This window comes from Condylostylus longicornis, unplaced genomic scaffold (assembly GCF_029603195.1).
Source record: "Condylostylus longicornis isolate FDR11 unplaced genomic scaffold, ASM2960319v2 ptg000107l, whole genome shotgun sequence".
NCBI classification, from domain to species: Eukaryota; Metazoa; Arthropoda; class Insecta; order Diptera; family Dolichopodidae; genus Condylostylus; species Condylostylus longicornis.
Window position 1 is genome coordinate 2,077,584 of NW_026578075.1, and position 13,159 is coordinate 2,090,742.

Here is a 13,159-nt window from a genome sequence, read left to right on the forward strand (position 1 = left end):
TTATCTGAAAAATCTAATTGGTGTGTCATTAGTTTGGTGTGTCACAGTTTTAGAGAGAAAATTATCTGATTATTTTATTCATGAAATTATTATAATTTAAAAATTTCGACCATATTTCAGCAAAATTCTAAATAACATTTTTATCGGAATTCCAACCCGGTTCGTCCTTTTTATCATTCAATATTAAATTATTTTTACTCCGTAAAATAAAAAATTTTTTTATTTAATATTTGCGTTCCATTTACATGTTTAAATTACTCATGAGTAGACAAAAATTGAGCCTAACTATCTCAATGAAATATGTAAAATGGTGTATGCAGTTATGCGAGCTATATGAAAAAACTGGTTATAACAAAAAAATAAGATTATGCTTTACTCATATATACTGAAAAGACCGGTTCATTTACAAACTAAGGCATTTAAGCCCCTGACTTTGCATATGCAAATCATATGCAAATATTATTTAAAAAAATTTTGAAATATTTAGACCTTACTTCAATTTAAATAATTTGGAAATTTTTTGGTTACTAAAATTGGGTATAATATTTTTATTAAATTAAGTGATATTTTTTATAAATTTCATTAATGGAAGTTCTCTGATGGAGCATATACAAGTTTTTTATTGCCTTATACAGAACAACTATATGAAAACGAGCCATCAAATATACTGTAGAATAAAATCCGTTTCCACTTCATTGCCATTCTATTCTAAATTACCTCATTACTATAATTTATGGTTAATGAGCCAATTGACTTATGTTTTACTGCCTAAAAAGACTATTTATATGTATAGCAGTTGAATGATGTTATTATTAAATTATAAAAAATAAAAAATTGTTTAGATTTCCCTATTTTTTATTCAACTAAAATTCACTTATAACGTTATATATAATAATTTTATTTTCACTTAATTCATTTTAATTATAAAATACAGAGAATTTTCTTAACATTTAAAGAACCATTATTATGTCAATCAAAATATATTCAAAATTAATTTAGATATACAAGGAATGTACACATACATATATATATGTACTTATATACAATATCCAATTTTAATAAAAGTCATACTATAAAAAAAATTTTATTATTGAACAACTAAAAATCCAATTATATACGCATTTATGTATTTGGGACATACGATTTAATTATACTAAATATATGTATATAAATTATTTGTTTCTTTTCCTTAAATATATATATGTTATTTGCACATACATACATATGTATATATATGAGTAAAATATTTTTAATTGATATTTTTCATATTAAATTTTATATTCTATTTTAAATATTAAGTTAACTCTATTAAAATCTTATTTATATATACATACATATATAAATTCATATCATATATGTATATTTTAAGTTGTACTAATTTTATTATATAATGGCCAATATAATTTGCGTTTATGTACCTCCAACACACGATTTTAAAATTAATTTTATTTTCTATATCCGAATTTCTATATATCTACTATTTTTATATTCAATAATAATTTTTACATATCTGTATATATACAAGTTTATTATAAATAAATTTTTTTCCAAAATTTTTTAAATAAACTAAAAATATATACAATAATAGTATATAAGTCAAATATATAAAAGTTTATTATTCAAAATGAGGAACTTAGTGTACATATATATACATATGAACTTATAGGAATCAAAAATTCCCTTAGGGATTTTTAATAAATTCATATGTGTCCTTACACATTCATAATAATAATATGCCCTTATATACACTACACATATACACAATATATTTGAGTTTAAAAACATATGCATATGCAAATTTATACGCATATTAATTTATGCATATTCACGAACACAATACACAATACATGCACACACGTTTATATATGCATTATATAATATTATATTTCATTTTCTGAATAAAATGCATTTTCATATTTTAAATATAAAATGAAATATGTCAAAAGAAAATTATTTATGTTTTAAGACCATAAATATTTTATTATGTTTTATTCACACACCAAAAACGAAAAAAAAAAAAACACTACATATAATTTTTGTTTTCCTTGTGTTTTCTGTTTTTTTTTTTTTTTATTATTTTAAATTTAATTTATTCAGAAGATTTATGAATATTCAAAATTTCAAATATATTTTAGCTTTCACTTAAAAACCCATGCATGTAAACACACACATATGTACACATACATATAGGTATTTTAAAATTATATTTACATATTATACACGCATGCATACATGCATAAATTGATCTATTTAAAAAAAAAAATGTTTAAAATGATTAATACAGAGATAAAAAACATTTAAAATTAAAAAAAATTTTTTTTTTTAATTAATTCTTAACTATAAATCGGAAAATTTTATTCAGTTAAAAGCAAAAATTTTTAATTTTTTTTTCTTGTTTTTGTGATTTTTTTTTTTTTTTTTTTGATAAACTGTTTTCAATTTAATAATTTTTTACTGACATTATAAAATTTGTCCTTAAAATGTCCTTTTAATCTTAATACAAAATAAAAAAAACAATACCAATATCAAATTTTTTTTTTTATTTTTTGTTTTTATTTTTATTTCACACAAATTAAAGAATTTATTTTGTAATTTAAAAAAAAAATATTTAATTTCATAATAAAATAAAATGATATATGAATGTATGTGAATGCAAGTTTTGTATGACAAAAAAAAAAACCAAGAAAAATGGGAAAATATTAAATAAAAATGTCAAAATTTTTAATTAAAATTTAATTAAATTTTTTTTTGGAATTTCTTTTCGTGTTTGCAATTTTTCAAGTTTTTTAACTTAAGAATCTACAAGAAATTTTACGACTATATGCTGAACTTTGAATTTTTTTTGTTTATTTTTTTAAAAATTAGAAAAATATTACAATTATGATTTTAATTCTATGGAAATTTTATTTTTTAATTTAATAATAAAATTAAAATTTTTTTTAATAAATATACAAAAAAAAAATTGTTTAATATTTTATTACAGGTTTTTTAAATATTTTTTTTAAATTCTTAATTTTTAATTTAATATGATTTACTTTTATTTTAAAAATAATTTATCGCATTGTATTGAATGTACGAAACTTAACTTTATACGAAATTTAACTTTCTATCTAAGCGCACTATCATTGATACTATCGATAATTTTTAAATATTACGATATTAAACTATCGATCTTTTTGAAGTCGATATAGTACTATTGTTAAATGAGCGATTTAGAGCGTTTGTAATGATAAGAAATAATGAGATATAAACTCAAGTGTATGTTTTTGACCAGCATCGAATTTTGAGTCAATTTAGCTTTGTCCGTCTGTCCGTAATATGCGATAACACTAAAAACTAATTAAGCTAAGTTCACCAAATTTTCAGAAATGATTTATTGTAGTAAGTTATGTTGTAAATGCCAGCACCCTATTTAAATTGGAAACGATCTGGGTACAGGTTCGGGTAGCTGCCACTTCAAAAATTTTTTGACTATATCTTAGAAACCATAACAGTTGTGATATTGAAATTTCGTACAAGTAAATATATTAGTAGGGCCAATGTGTTTGATAATGGTCATTGAAATTGCTTGATTTTTTTTGGTAGCAGCCATACAACTCCAAAAATTATTTAGCATTATCTATTTTGGCGTGTATATGATCTTTTCAACCGTATACTCTCTTTTCAAGAATAAAAGCTCTCTATTTAAATACAGCGTGAATTTTTTGCTCTTCGAGATTTTTTTCACATTTTTTATTTCAATTGATCTTCGTAGTTCATTGTACATACAATAATATTGTTTGTACTTCCATATAATAAAATTCGCTAAAAATGAAAATGAATTTTATGAAATTTTATAATAAATTCTGAATTTTGTCTTAGCAATAATTTTGGTAACATAATTTACTTTTGAATATTGCCTGAACATAAGCAATATATACACTGTCAAAATATTTAGTGCATCATTGATTGATTCAGAAATCGCCAATTTATTGTTAAATTATTATTTAGAATATTTGCAATAACTGAATATCATTAATATCCTCTTAATTCTATTATCAGTATGAATATACAGGAAGAAATTTTAAAATTGCTGCATGCATATAGGTATATAATGTAGATGAAATGTAAAATTTATGCAAAGGTGAACACCGAAATTGCTATCTTACTTAATAACAGATTGCGATCTGAATTAATTTATAAATCGCTGTGAATTAAATAATCTCATATCTAATCCTTTTTACTATGGAGCATTAAAAAAGATTCTATTTACACATGAAAGTCAACAACTGTGGTATTTGACTTCATTGACTGTGTGTTAAATATAGATAAACTTAGCAAAAACGGTCTAATAAAAGCTTAAAGTTATATGTGACAAAAAATTTTACCTACTTTAAACACCATTGTGACTCAGTAATCAATCAAGTTAAATCTATCCTTGGTTTTCTTCAGATCTGTACTAAGAAATTTAATGATTTTTGTAATGCACACAGTTACCATGAAATGCGGTAATATAATAAAGTATTCTAAGTCATTAAAATTAAATCATATTTTATGACCATAAGATATTTTGTTATAAATCCTTATTTTATATTATTTGTGTGGATGAATAATACAAGGATATGGCTGAAGAAAAATTGCATTTTATATTCATAAATATTTCGAAATCAAAATGTTCGCGAATATTTATTAAAGACTATTTTATTTATACGCTTATATAATAAAGACTATTTATTTTTAACGCTTATATAATAAAGACTATTTATTTATACGTATAAATTCGTAATTGCATAACTCATAAAGAAGAATTATTGTATTATTCTTATAATGCTTAAATAACCAACATTTCAATTTATATTTATTTCAATTTTGTATTGGTAATTTATATTTTTTTTTATTTTATTTTCAATTTTTAAATAATATGAAATATTTATATTGATTATGACAATTTATTGCACTACTTAATTGCGAATAATTTATTATTTTACTAATGTTAAAACCATAATTATTATAAATTATTATTATTACCTATTATAATGTCAAAATAATAAATTATCAACCAATTATATTATTTCATGAAATAATTTTATAAATTGATCAAATTTTGGAAGAAAACCATGTATTATACATTTATACAAACGAATCCAAGCTATTCTAATAATAAACCAAAATTAGAGAAATCATAAATGAGAAAACTATATTAAGAATCGCTTGCAATAATTTACAATGATTTTGATAAATAGCTATTTTCTTAACTAAAATATTTGTACAAAATTCCAATAACTCTTTCTTGCTACAATACATTCCTATACCTCTGTTAAACAAAGATCATAACCGCAAGGTTGAATTAGAATACCTCCATATTTACTCTCCATATTTAAAGCACTAATCAATTAGACTTTGACAAGTTCAAGATACTGTTTTTATAAACGACAAAATCTAAATTTAAATATACGGTAAAGTTTAATGAGTCTGATGGTGATTGAGATAAATTACACGCCAGACTGTAATTATCTGATGGCGTTCAGACTTAACTACAAAATTTAATAAGTTTACTATGAAAATTAAAACTAAAATAAATATCTGCTGATCGCTGCTCTAAACTTCCCAAAAAAAAATAGTTGACACCATTTTTCTTTTAGAGAATCTGGCAGCAAGTCTGATAAAAACAAAAAGTTCTTGATAACAAGGTATAATATCAAGCATTGTTTTTATAAACGACTTTCATCAGACTCAGAATTAGTCGTAGAACTTGTCGCATATGTGAACAGTGTCTATTAGGAATTACGTGTGAAATGTCAAAAACTTTAAAAATGTTTTGAACAGAATTAATTATGTGAATAACATTAAACCTTAATTAAATATAATTTTCTATAAAAAAAAAATAATTTGGAAACAGAACTGAACAGAACAGAAAAGAAAAATTATTCAATCAAATCTTTTATTTATTTCAAAATTATCTTATTTTCTTCTAATATAATTCCTGCAAAAAAAAAATATCAAATACATAATAAAAAATATAAAGTTATATAAGCATGTATTTATAAAATATAACAAAATTTTGAACAAAAAGTTATTTGTCTAATAAATTAATTTGCCTATACCCACAAAATATACCAAATCAATTTGTATTTCTTTAGAATATTTAAAACAATTCACAATAGAATACAAAATATAAAAAGCAAATATACAAACTGTATACGAGTATATGAAACACATATTCATCCTAATTTTAAAAACATTTTATATGCATGCCTACATTGGATGTTATATAATAGAATTATATATACAAACATAATTATATATAAAACTTTTAACATTTATATATATATATATATATATACATATATGGAATAATACATTTTATGTTAATTTCCGCTCAAATCATCATTAGTATCACTTTCATTATCTTCCAGGAAAAATAAACCATTTTAATATTGTTATACAATACTAAAAATATTTTATTATAATATATAATAATGAATTTATAATATCTTATATATACACCCACATATTAATATAACACTAAATTAATAGGCATTATATCTAAAAATATTTGTTTGTTTATATAATACATTTATATATATTTATATATAATCTGTATTATTATTATATATATTAAGTTATATGTATGTAACATAGTTACAATAATATTAATACACTTAATAACCATTTTAAATAACAATTAAATTCTTGTCAATATAATATAGTAAAACACGTAGGATATTAATAAAATTAAAAACACATATAGAAAATTAACATAATCATTAACAGTAAAAATATATTTAGATATAATATATGAATAATTGTATGTAGGAACACGTCTATTCCTATTAAAATAATTTATAAAAATGTTACCTTCATAAAACGTATATGTATAATACCTACATATGTATAAGGATGTATATTTACAGATATATTACTTATCTATTATAAAATCACAACATGTATAACAATTAACAAGTATAATAAAATTCTATTAACATTTGTATGTACCTAGATGTATCCTATATGTACACGCGTTTATTTATTATATTAATACCATATAATGTTAAAATAATAATAATTACATAAGAAAATCATGTTTAACAAGGACATATTGACAAGCTAAATCAAGACAAAACAAAAAAAAAAATGGTGAAACAGTAAACAAACACAATATTTATTTATTTTGTTTATTGTTTTTTTTTTTTTATATAAATAGTAAATATTGTTTTCTTTAGAAATTCACAATAAATTTATAACTAATTACAAATTATAGTTGATTTTTGAATAGACACAGTAATTTTTTTTCTGTGTTTCCAATTTACATTAATAATAAACTATTTATATGTACACAAACATGTGTAAATATGATCATTGAACATTATAACAGAATCGAATAGTATCAGAAAATATTAAAAATTAATTAGAAATTTTACGAGTGGAACATTATTCAGCGAAGTGAAAAGTCTGTGAAAACAAGATATACAAATACACACCTACATAATAAATATATATGTACATTAGCTGTTTACAAAGTTTATGAATATTTTATAGAAAATTTTGATGAAATTTTATCGTGCTTTCTACATGGTATTTTGTAGATTGCAAAATTATAGATTGCAAATTTATAGAATACTGAAGAGAGATGTGGGCAAAGGATTTCCTCCCCTCTGACCACTGCTTGTTGTCTCACTGCAATGGCTTGTTTTAGCTCTCTCATATCAGATTTATACTACCCAAGTCCTAAATACTTGGAAATCTCCCTCAGGGAGATGGACTTTAACTCTCCAAAATTGACGTCCAAAAAAGAAAGTCCGATTTTCCCAGTTTGGGCAAGTGATATTTTACCGGGAAATACCTAGTAAAGAAGCCAGTAATAGCTAGAATAAAACCATTTTCATTTAAATAAAACTTTAAATTAAAGAAAAATTTTAGCATTTAAATGAAACTTTAAATTAAAGAACAATTAATAAATATTAATCAAAAATTCTTTTTAAATATTGCAGGTTTCCGATACTGTTGTTGAACCATATAATGCTACACTGTCAATTCATCAGCTTGTTGAGAATACCGATGAGACATTTTGTATTGACAATGAGGCATTATATGATATTTGTTTCAGAACATTAAAATTAACATCACCAACGTATGGGGATTTGAATCATCTTGTTTCGGTAAGATATTTTCAAAAAGTTTTTTCTTATTCCAATAGTAATAATACAATTGCAGTATAATTTCTTAATTATATTAATAAATTTAATATTTTGACACATAATTCCGTATAATAAACCAAACTTAACTAAACATTGCGTATAATTAAGTTTCCTTTAATTTTTCATTAGAGCCAAATCAATTGCAAAATAATATTATACCATTTATATTTGGTAAAATTTTCGAATTTTCTAAAATGAAACTCATTACAATTTACGAAATTTTATTGACGTTTTTATTTCCTTTTATTATTACTTTTCTTTGCAGTCGTTTGGCTGATTTTGAAACGGTGAATAACAATTTTCACGACTTGGCTGGCTCAAAGTTGTTCTATTGTTTCAAATTGTTCCTATACTTCAAAAAAGTGGGGGTAAAAAAATTCACTTTCACTTGATTGATTTTCAATATTACTTTAATGTGACAGTTGACATTTGACAGATGGCATATGACTGATGAGCGATTTTCAGTGTTACTTCAATGTGGAAGTTGACAGTTGACAGATGACACTTTTGTTTTGACAATTTTGATAATTTCTAAGAACATAAAAATTTATTTCAACTAACACACCCGTATTCTGTTAGCGATATCACTGATGTCATAAAAACAACATAATGTCACATCACCACAAATATGTCTTTCTGATAGTCGTATATGTAGAAGTGAAAAAGATGTTGTTTTGTTGAGAACTTTAACAATGACGTGATGTCACGAAAAAATTGATTTCTTTATTTTTTGTTGTCATTGCAAGCTTAAGTTTACAATCAACTTTAAAAACATGTCATCACAATTTTGCTTCAATGAATAATATTTAAGAAAAAAAAAGAAAGAGAAGAATTGTGAACACTTAAAAGCCTTTTTTTTCATAAAAATTTGTTTTAAAAAGAAAAACGAGGAAAGTTGAAATCAGTTTTCGTTTGACAAAAACAGAAAAAAATTAAAATGCAAAACGATTTTTTTTTTGTATAGCAAAGGTTTTTTATTATTTTAAAATTCCAAAACTGCAATTGAATATTTTTTCAGCCGCTTTTTTTTTTTAATTAAGCAGTCTTAATTAATCACGTCCGTTTTGTCCTTTTCTCCGTTTTTTTTTATTTTTTTTCTGTCATCTTAATTACTCTCTATTGTTTCGTTACGCAAAAAAAAATTTCCATCAGTTTTTTCTTTAATGCGCCCCATTTTTTTATAAATTTAATTTAATTTACAAAAAAAATTGTATGTGAGTATATAAGAGCACTTGTGTATGGACGCGTATGTTGCCAACAAACACGAAAATCTTTTTTTTTCTTTATACATTATTATTTTAAAAATTCAATTTTATACAAGAACTTAGCCTAAAAAGTACAAGCAATTATTGAATAACTGTTTTTTTATCATCTGTCATTCTTCTTTTAATTTTTTTACTGACATTTCTCAAACACTAACAATTGTATTATTGCCTTAATAAAAATATAATTTTTTTATTAATTTATTTTCTTTTATTTGCATTGTACAATTTACTACAAAAATATTATTGATTAAATTACAACAACGTTTATAATAAAAAAAAAAAATAGTTGACAATGTCCGGTGTGACAACATGTTTACGTTTCCCAGGTCAATTAAATGCTGATTTAAGAAAATTAGCTGTTAACATGGTGCCATTTCCACGTCTTCATTTCTTTATGCCAGGTTTTGCACCATTAACACCTAGTAGATCACAACAGTATTTGGCATTAACAGTATCTGAATTAACGCAGCAAATGTTCGACGCCAGAAATATGATGACTGCATGCGATCCAAGACATGGACGTTATTTAACTGTTGCTTGTATATTCAGAGGTATGTTAACATATTTTATAAACAATTTTATTGTTTTAGTAGTTAAATGTAATATGTGAAAGTATATAATATTATATTTACATTTGTATGTAATTTAAATGCATGTAAACATAAACAATTGAGTTTTGTGTAAAAATATTTATTCATTTTTAAAATTTGTAATTTATAAAGTTTATAACCATACATTTATGATATTAAAATTTATAGATAAATGGTTTTTTTGATCTGCACTATTACTTCACTGTCACTTTGCATACATAAATAAATCACATTATTTTCATTATCACTTTCCGGCTGGTTATAAATTTGAAAACAAAATTTTTAAGCAAAAGTTATTGCAAAAACAGAATCAAAGCGGTGAACGGCAACTGCGGATGATTTCCGTCATTAACTCAGAACAACAGCGGATCGGCAAAATCAACTGTATTGTATTTTGTGTGGAAAACACATGGAAACAAATAATTTCAAAAAAGTTGCCAGTAGAAAGTAGAAATTTAGGATATTATCTAATTTCATTTGATTCCGGGTAGTTCCATTTAAATATGTGAAAATTGCTCCTGTTTGCAACTTACCATGAACATACTCTCGGCGCCCAATTAGAATTTGTTTATTCATTATTTTATTTTTTCCGATTAATTTTTACAATTCTCAAATTACATAAAATAGAATAGGCTTCAAGATTTTTAAGTCATAATACTCTAATTTTAAATTAATTTATAAAAAAAAAAGGGATAATAACTGCAGCTTTTTTATAAAAATAAATATAAAACTTAGTTTTTTCTTTCCTCAGTTTAAATACTAATAAAATCCCTTTTAAAATCACTTAATATTTTAGGGCTACCAAATTTTTGCTTGAATTTTTTTAATCTATATTAAAATATCTGCTATAAAGAATTCATAATTTGCATAATGAAACATTGTGTCCATGTTTGTGTATAACACTTTTATAAATTAATATAATAGAATATATAAACATAATTTTGTACAACATCTATATATAGGCCTTTAATAAATGCCTATAAAATGATACCACACATTTTGATCATTAATTAATATCGTATGATTAATTAGTTTTAAATTTCCTGATTTGAAAGACAAATATATAAGTATAAACGTGCTATTGGATTTTATTTTCTTAAAAGTCATTTTCCTTTTTTTAAATAATACGAAATTTTACAAAAAAAAAAGAAGAGGATTAACAAATATTTTTTATCCCTTTATTTTATCCTGTCTTTTTTTTTGTTACTTTAATATTCAAGGACAATAAATACTTTTTAATATTATCTGAATTATTATAAAATTATTTGTTTAAAAATTTTTCTTTAATAATTCGATACTGTTATATTTTTTTTTAAAAACCTTTATATTATTGATATCAATTGAAATCTAGGTTGCCAACCAATTTTTTAAAGCATTTTGTATAAATCTTTGAAAAATGTTAAGTTTTTTTAATTGTTGCCTAATAACATTTAAAAACTAAAGTGCAATTGAATGGTTCATAAAATTTGATTTTTAAAATTTTCTGAGACCTGATAAATTTTTTTCTTAAATTTACTAAAATCGATTAATTATCACTTACTTGTTATGAAAAATATCTACTATACATTTTCTTTATGAACACATATTCCTTATGAAAGCATCTAATGATTTTCAATTTTAGCGTAACTCGGCTTAAAAAGGTTCGAATCCCGGAACAAAAATTTAATGTTACGCCAAGGTTTTTCAAACAATTACCCGTATTAACACATTATTAAGATATTCATAAAATTTGCTATAACTCTTAAGCCGACAAGTTTTTAATTTTTTTTTCGAAACCATCTCATTAAATTTTCGAATTTTTACAAATCTCCAAATTTTCTTATCTTCAAGTTAAAGCTATTAAAGCCCAACGTAAATTTTAAGTTACTATGATAAATAGGTAAAGCTATAAACAGGCCCGGTTTTAACTTGTTCCTGTTGATTTGAAATCCTGAAGATACATAATGGAAAAAATTGAAAAAAAGAATTTTTATTTTAGTTTTTTCTTTTTTAATTTTCAATGACTTCCTTGTCCCTTAGTGCAAATACGTACTTTGCATATATGGTAGATTCTGCCCTGATTATAAAAAAAAACCATGTTAAAGTTTTAAAAATTTCTTATGTTATAACAATCCCCTATTTTAACGTAACATGTAAAGTCCTTTCCAATTAATAATATATTAATTAATTGCACTTATATTTCGCATTTCGACTCATTTGGCAACCCTTTCAGTTTATAATTTCAATTTATATTTTTATGAAAAATTTTTCGATAATTTAGTTTTCATTTTTATTTTTCAAAACACGTAAAGTTTATCTTTTTGTACGATAATAAAATTTTTAATTCAAAACAAAATACACGCAGGGCTGATATCATATATTTATTATGTAAGTATTTACATATACACAAACACACTTCTCTCATTCCATAATCATTTGAAAACCATTAAAAAAATTATTTAGAAAATATGAATAAAATATGAATATTACGCAGCAACAAGCAAATAAAAGGTATTTATGAATAATGATGATTAATATTTAAAAAAAAAAAGTAGATATTATAAATACATAATCTTTTCGAAAATTCCTGTATACACACATACATATATACTATCGAATTAATAACTTAAATTAAAATAATCGAAAAAAGCAAAAATATTTATTTTTTTTTTTTGAATAAACCTGTCTAAAATGTTACAAAATATTTAAATTTCTTACGCGTAAAATTCTTACCTTCATTTATAGTCAAATTACAGAACAAATGAAAAGAGAAAAAAAAATGTAGAATTTTTTCACTGTTCATTGTTAAAAAATTTTTCTTCATATTTCAGATCATTAATCAATGTTTACTGGAAAAAGTATTTAACGCGCGATATTTTAACTTAACCAATGAACGTAGTAGCTATACTTCGTTTTTGTTTATATTATGTATTTCAGGGTTCGATAATCATTAAGGTCTATAAGGAGCCGTATTGTTATTTTTAAATTATTTAAGAATAACTGAATTTGAGGCTCCCGGAAGCAATCCCAAAAAATGAACTTTTCGAGATAAATTCATTTTAAATTTTCATTACAATATTTTTTGTTTAGATTATGGGGCCAATTATTTAAGTAAGTGTCTATTTGACAGAAATGTATTTAAGTATTT

The 13,159-nt window shown here is 22.8% G+C and overlaps 1 protein-coding gene across 1 annotated transcript in view; it reads left to right on the forward strand.

Moving 5' to 3' along the window:
* The window catches only part of LOC129614432 (tubulin beta chain-like), a 95,554-nt gene that overhangs the window by 71,020 nt on the left and 11,375 nt on the right, over positions 1–13,159 (forward strand). The window contains exons 4-5 of the mRNA XM_055529027.1: positions 7,971–8,138; positions 9,729–9,993. Of these exons, the coding sequence (XP_055385002.1) occupies positions 7,971–8,138; positions 9,729–9,993 (433 nt within the window). The remainder of the gene's footprint in view (positions 1–7,970; positions 8,139–9,728; positions 9,994–13,159) is intronic.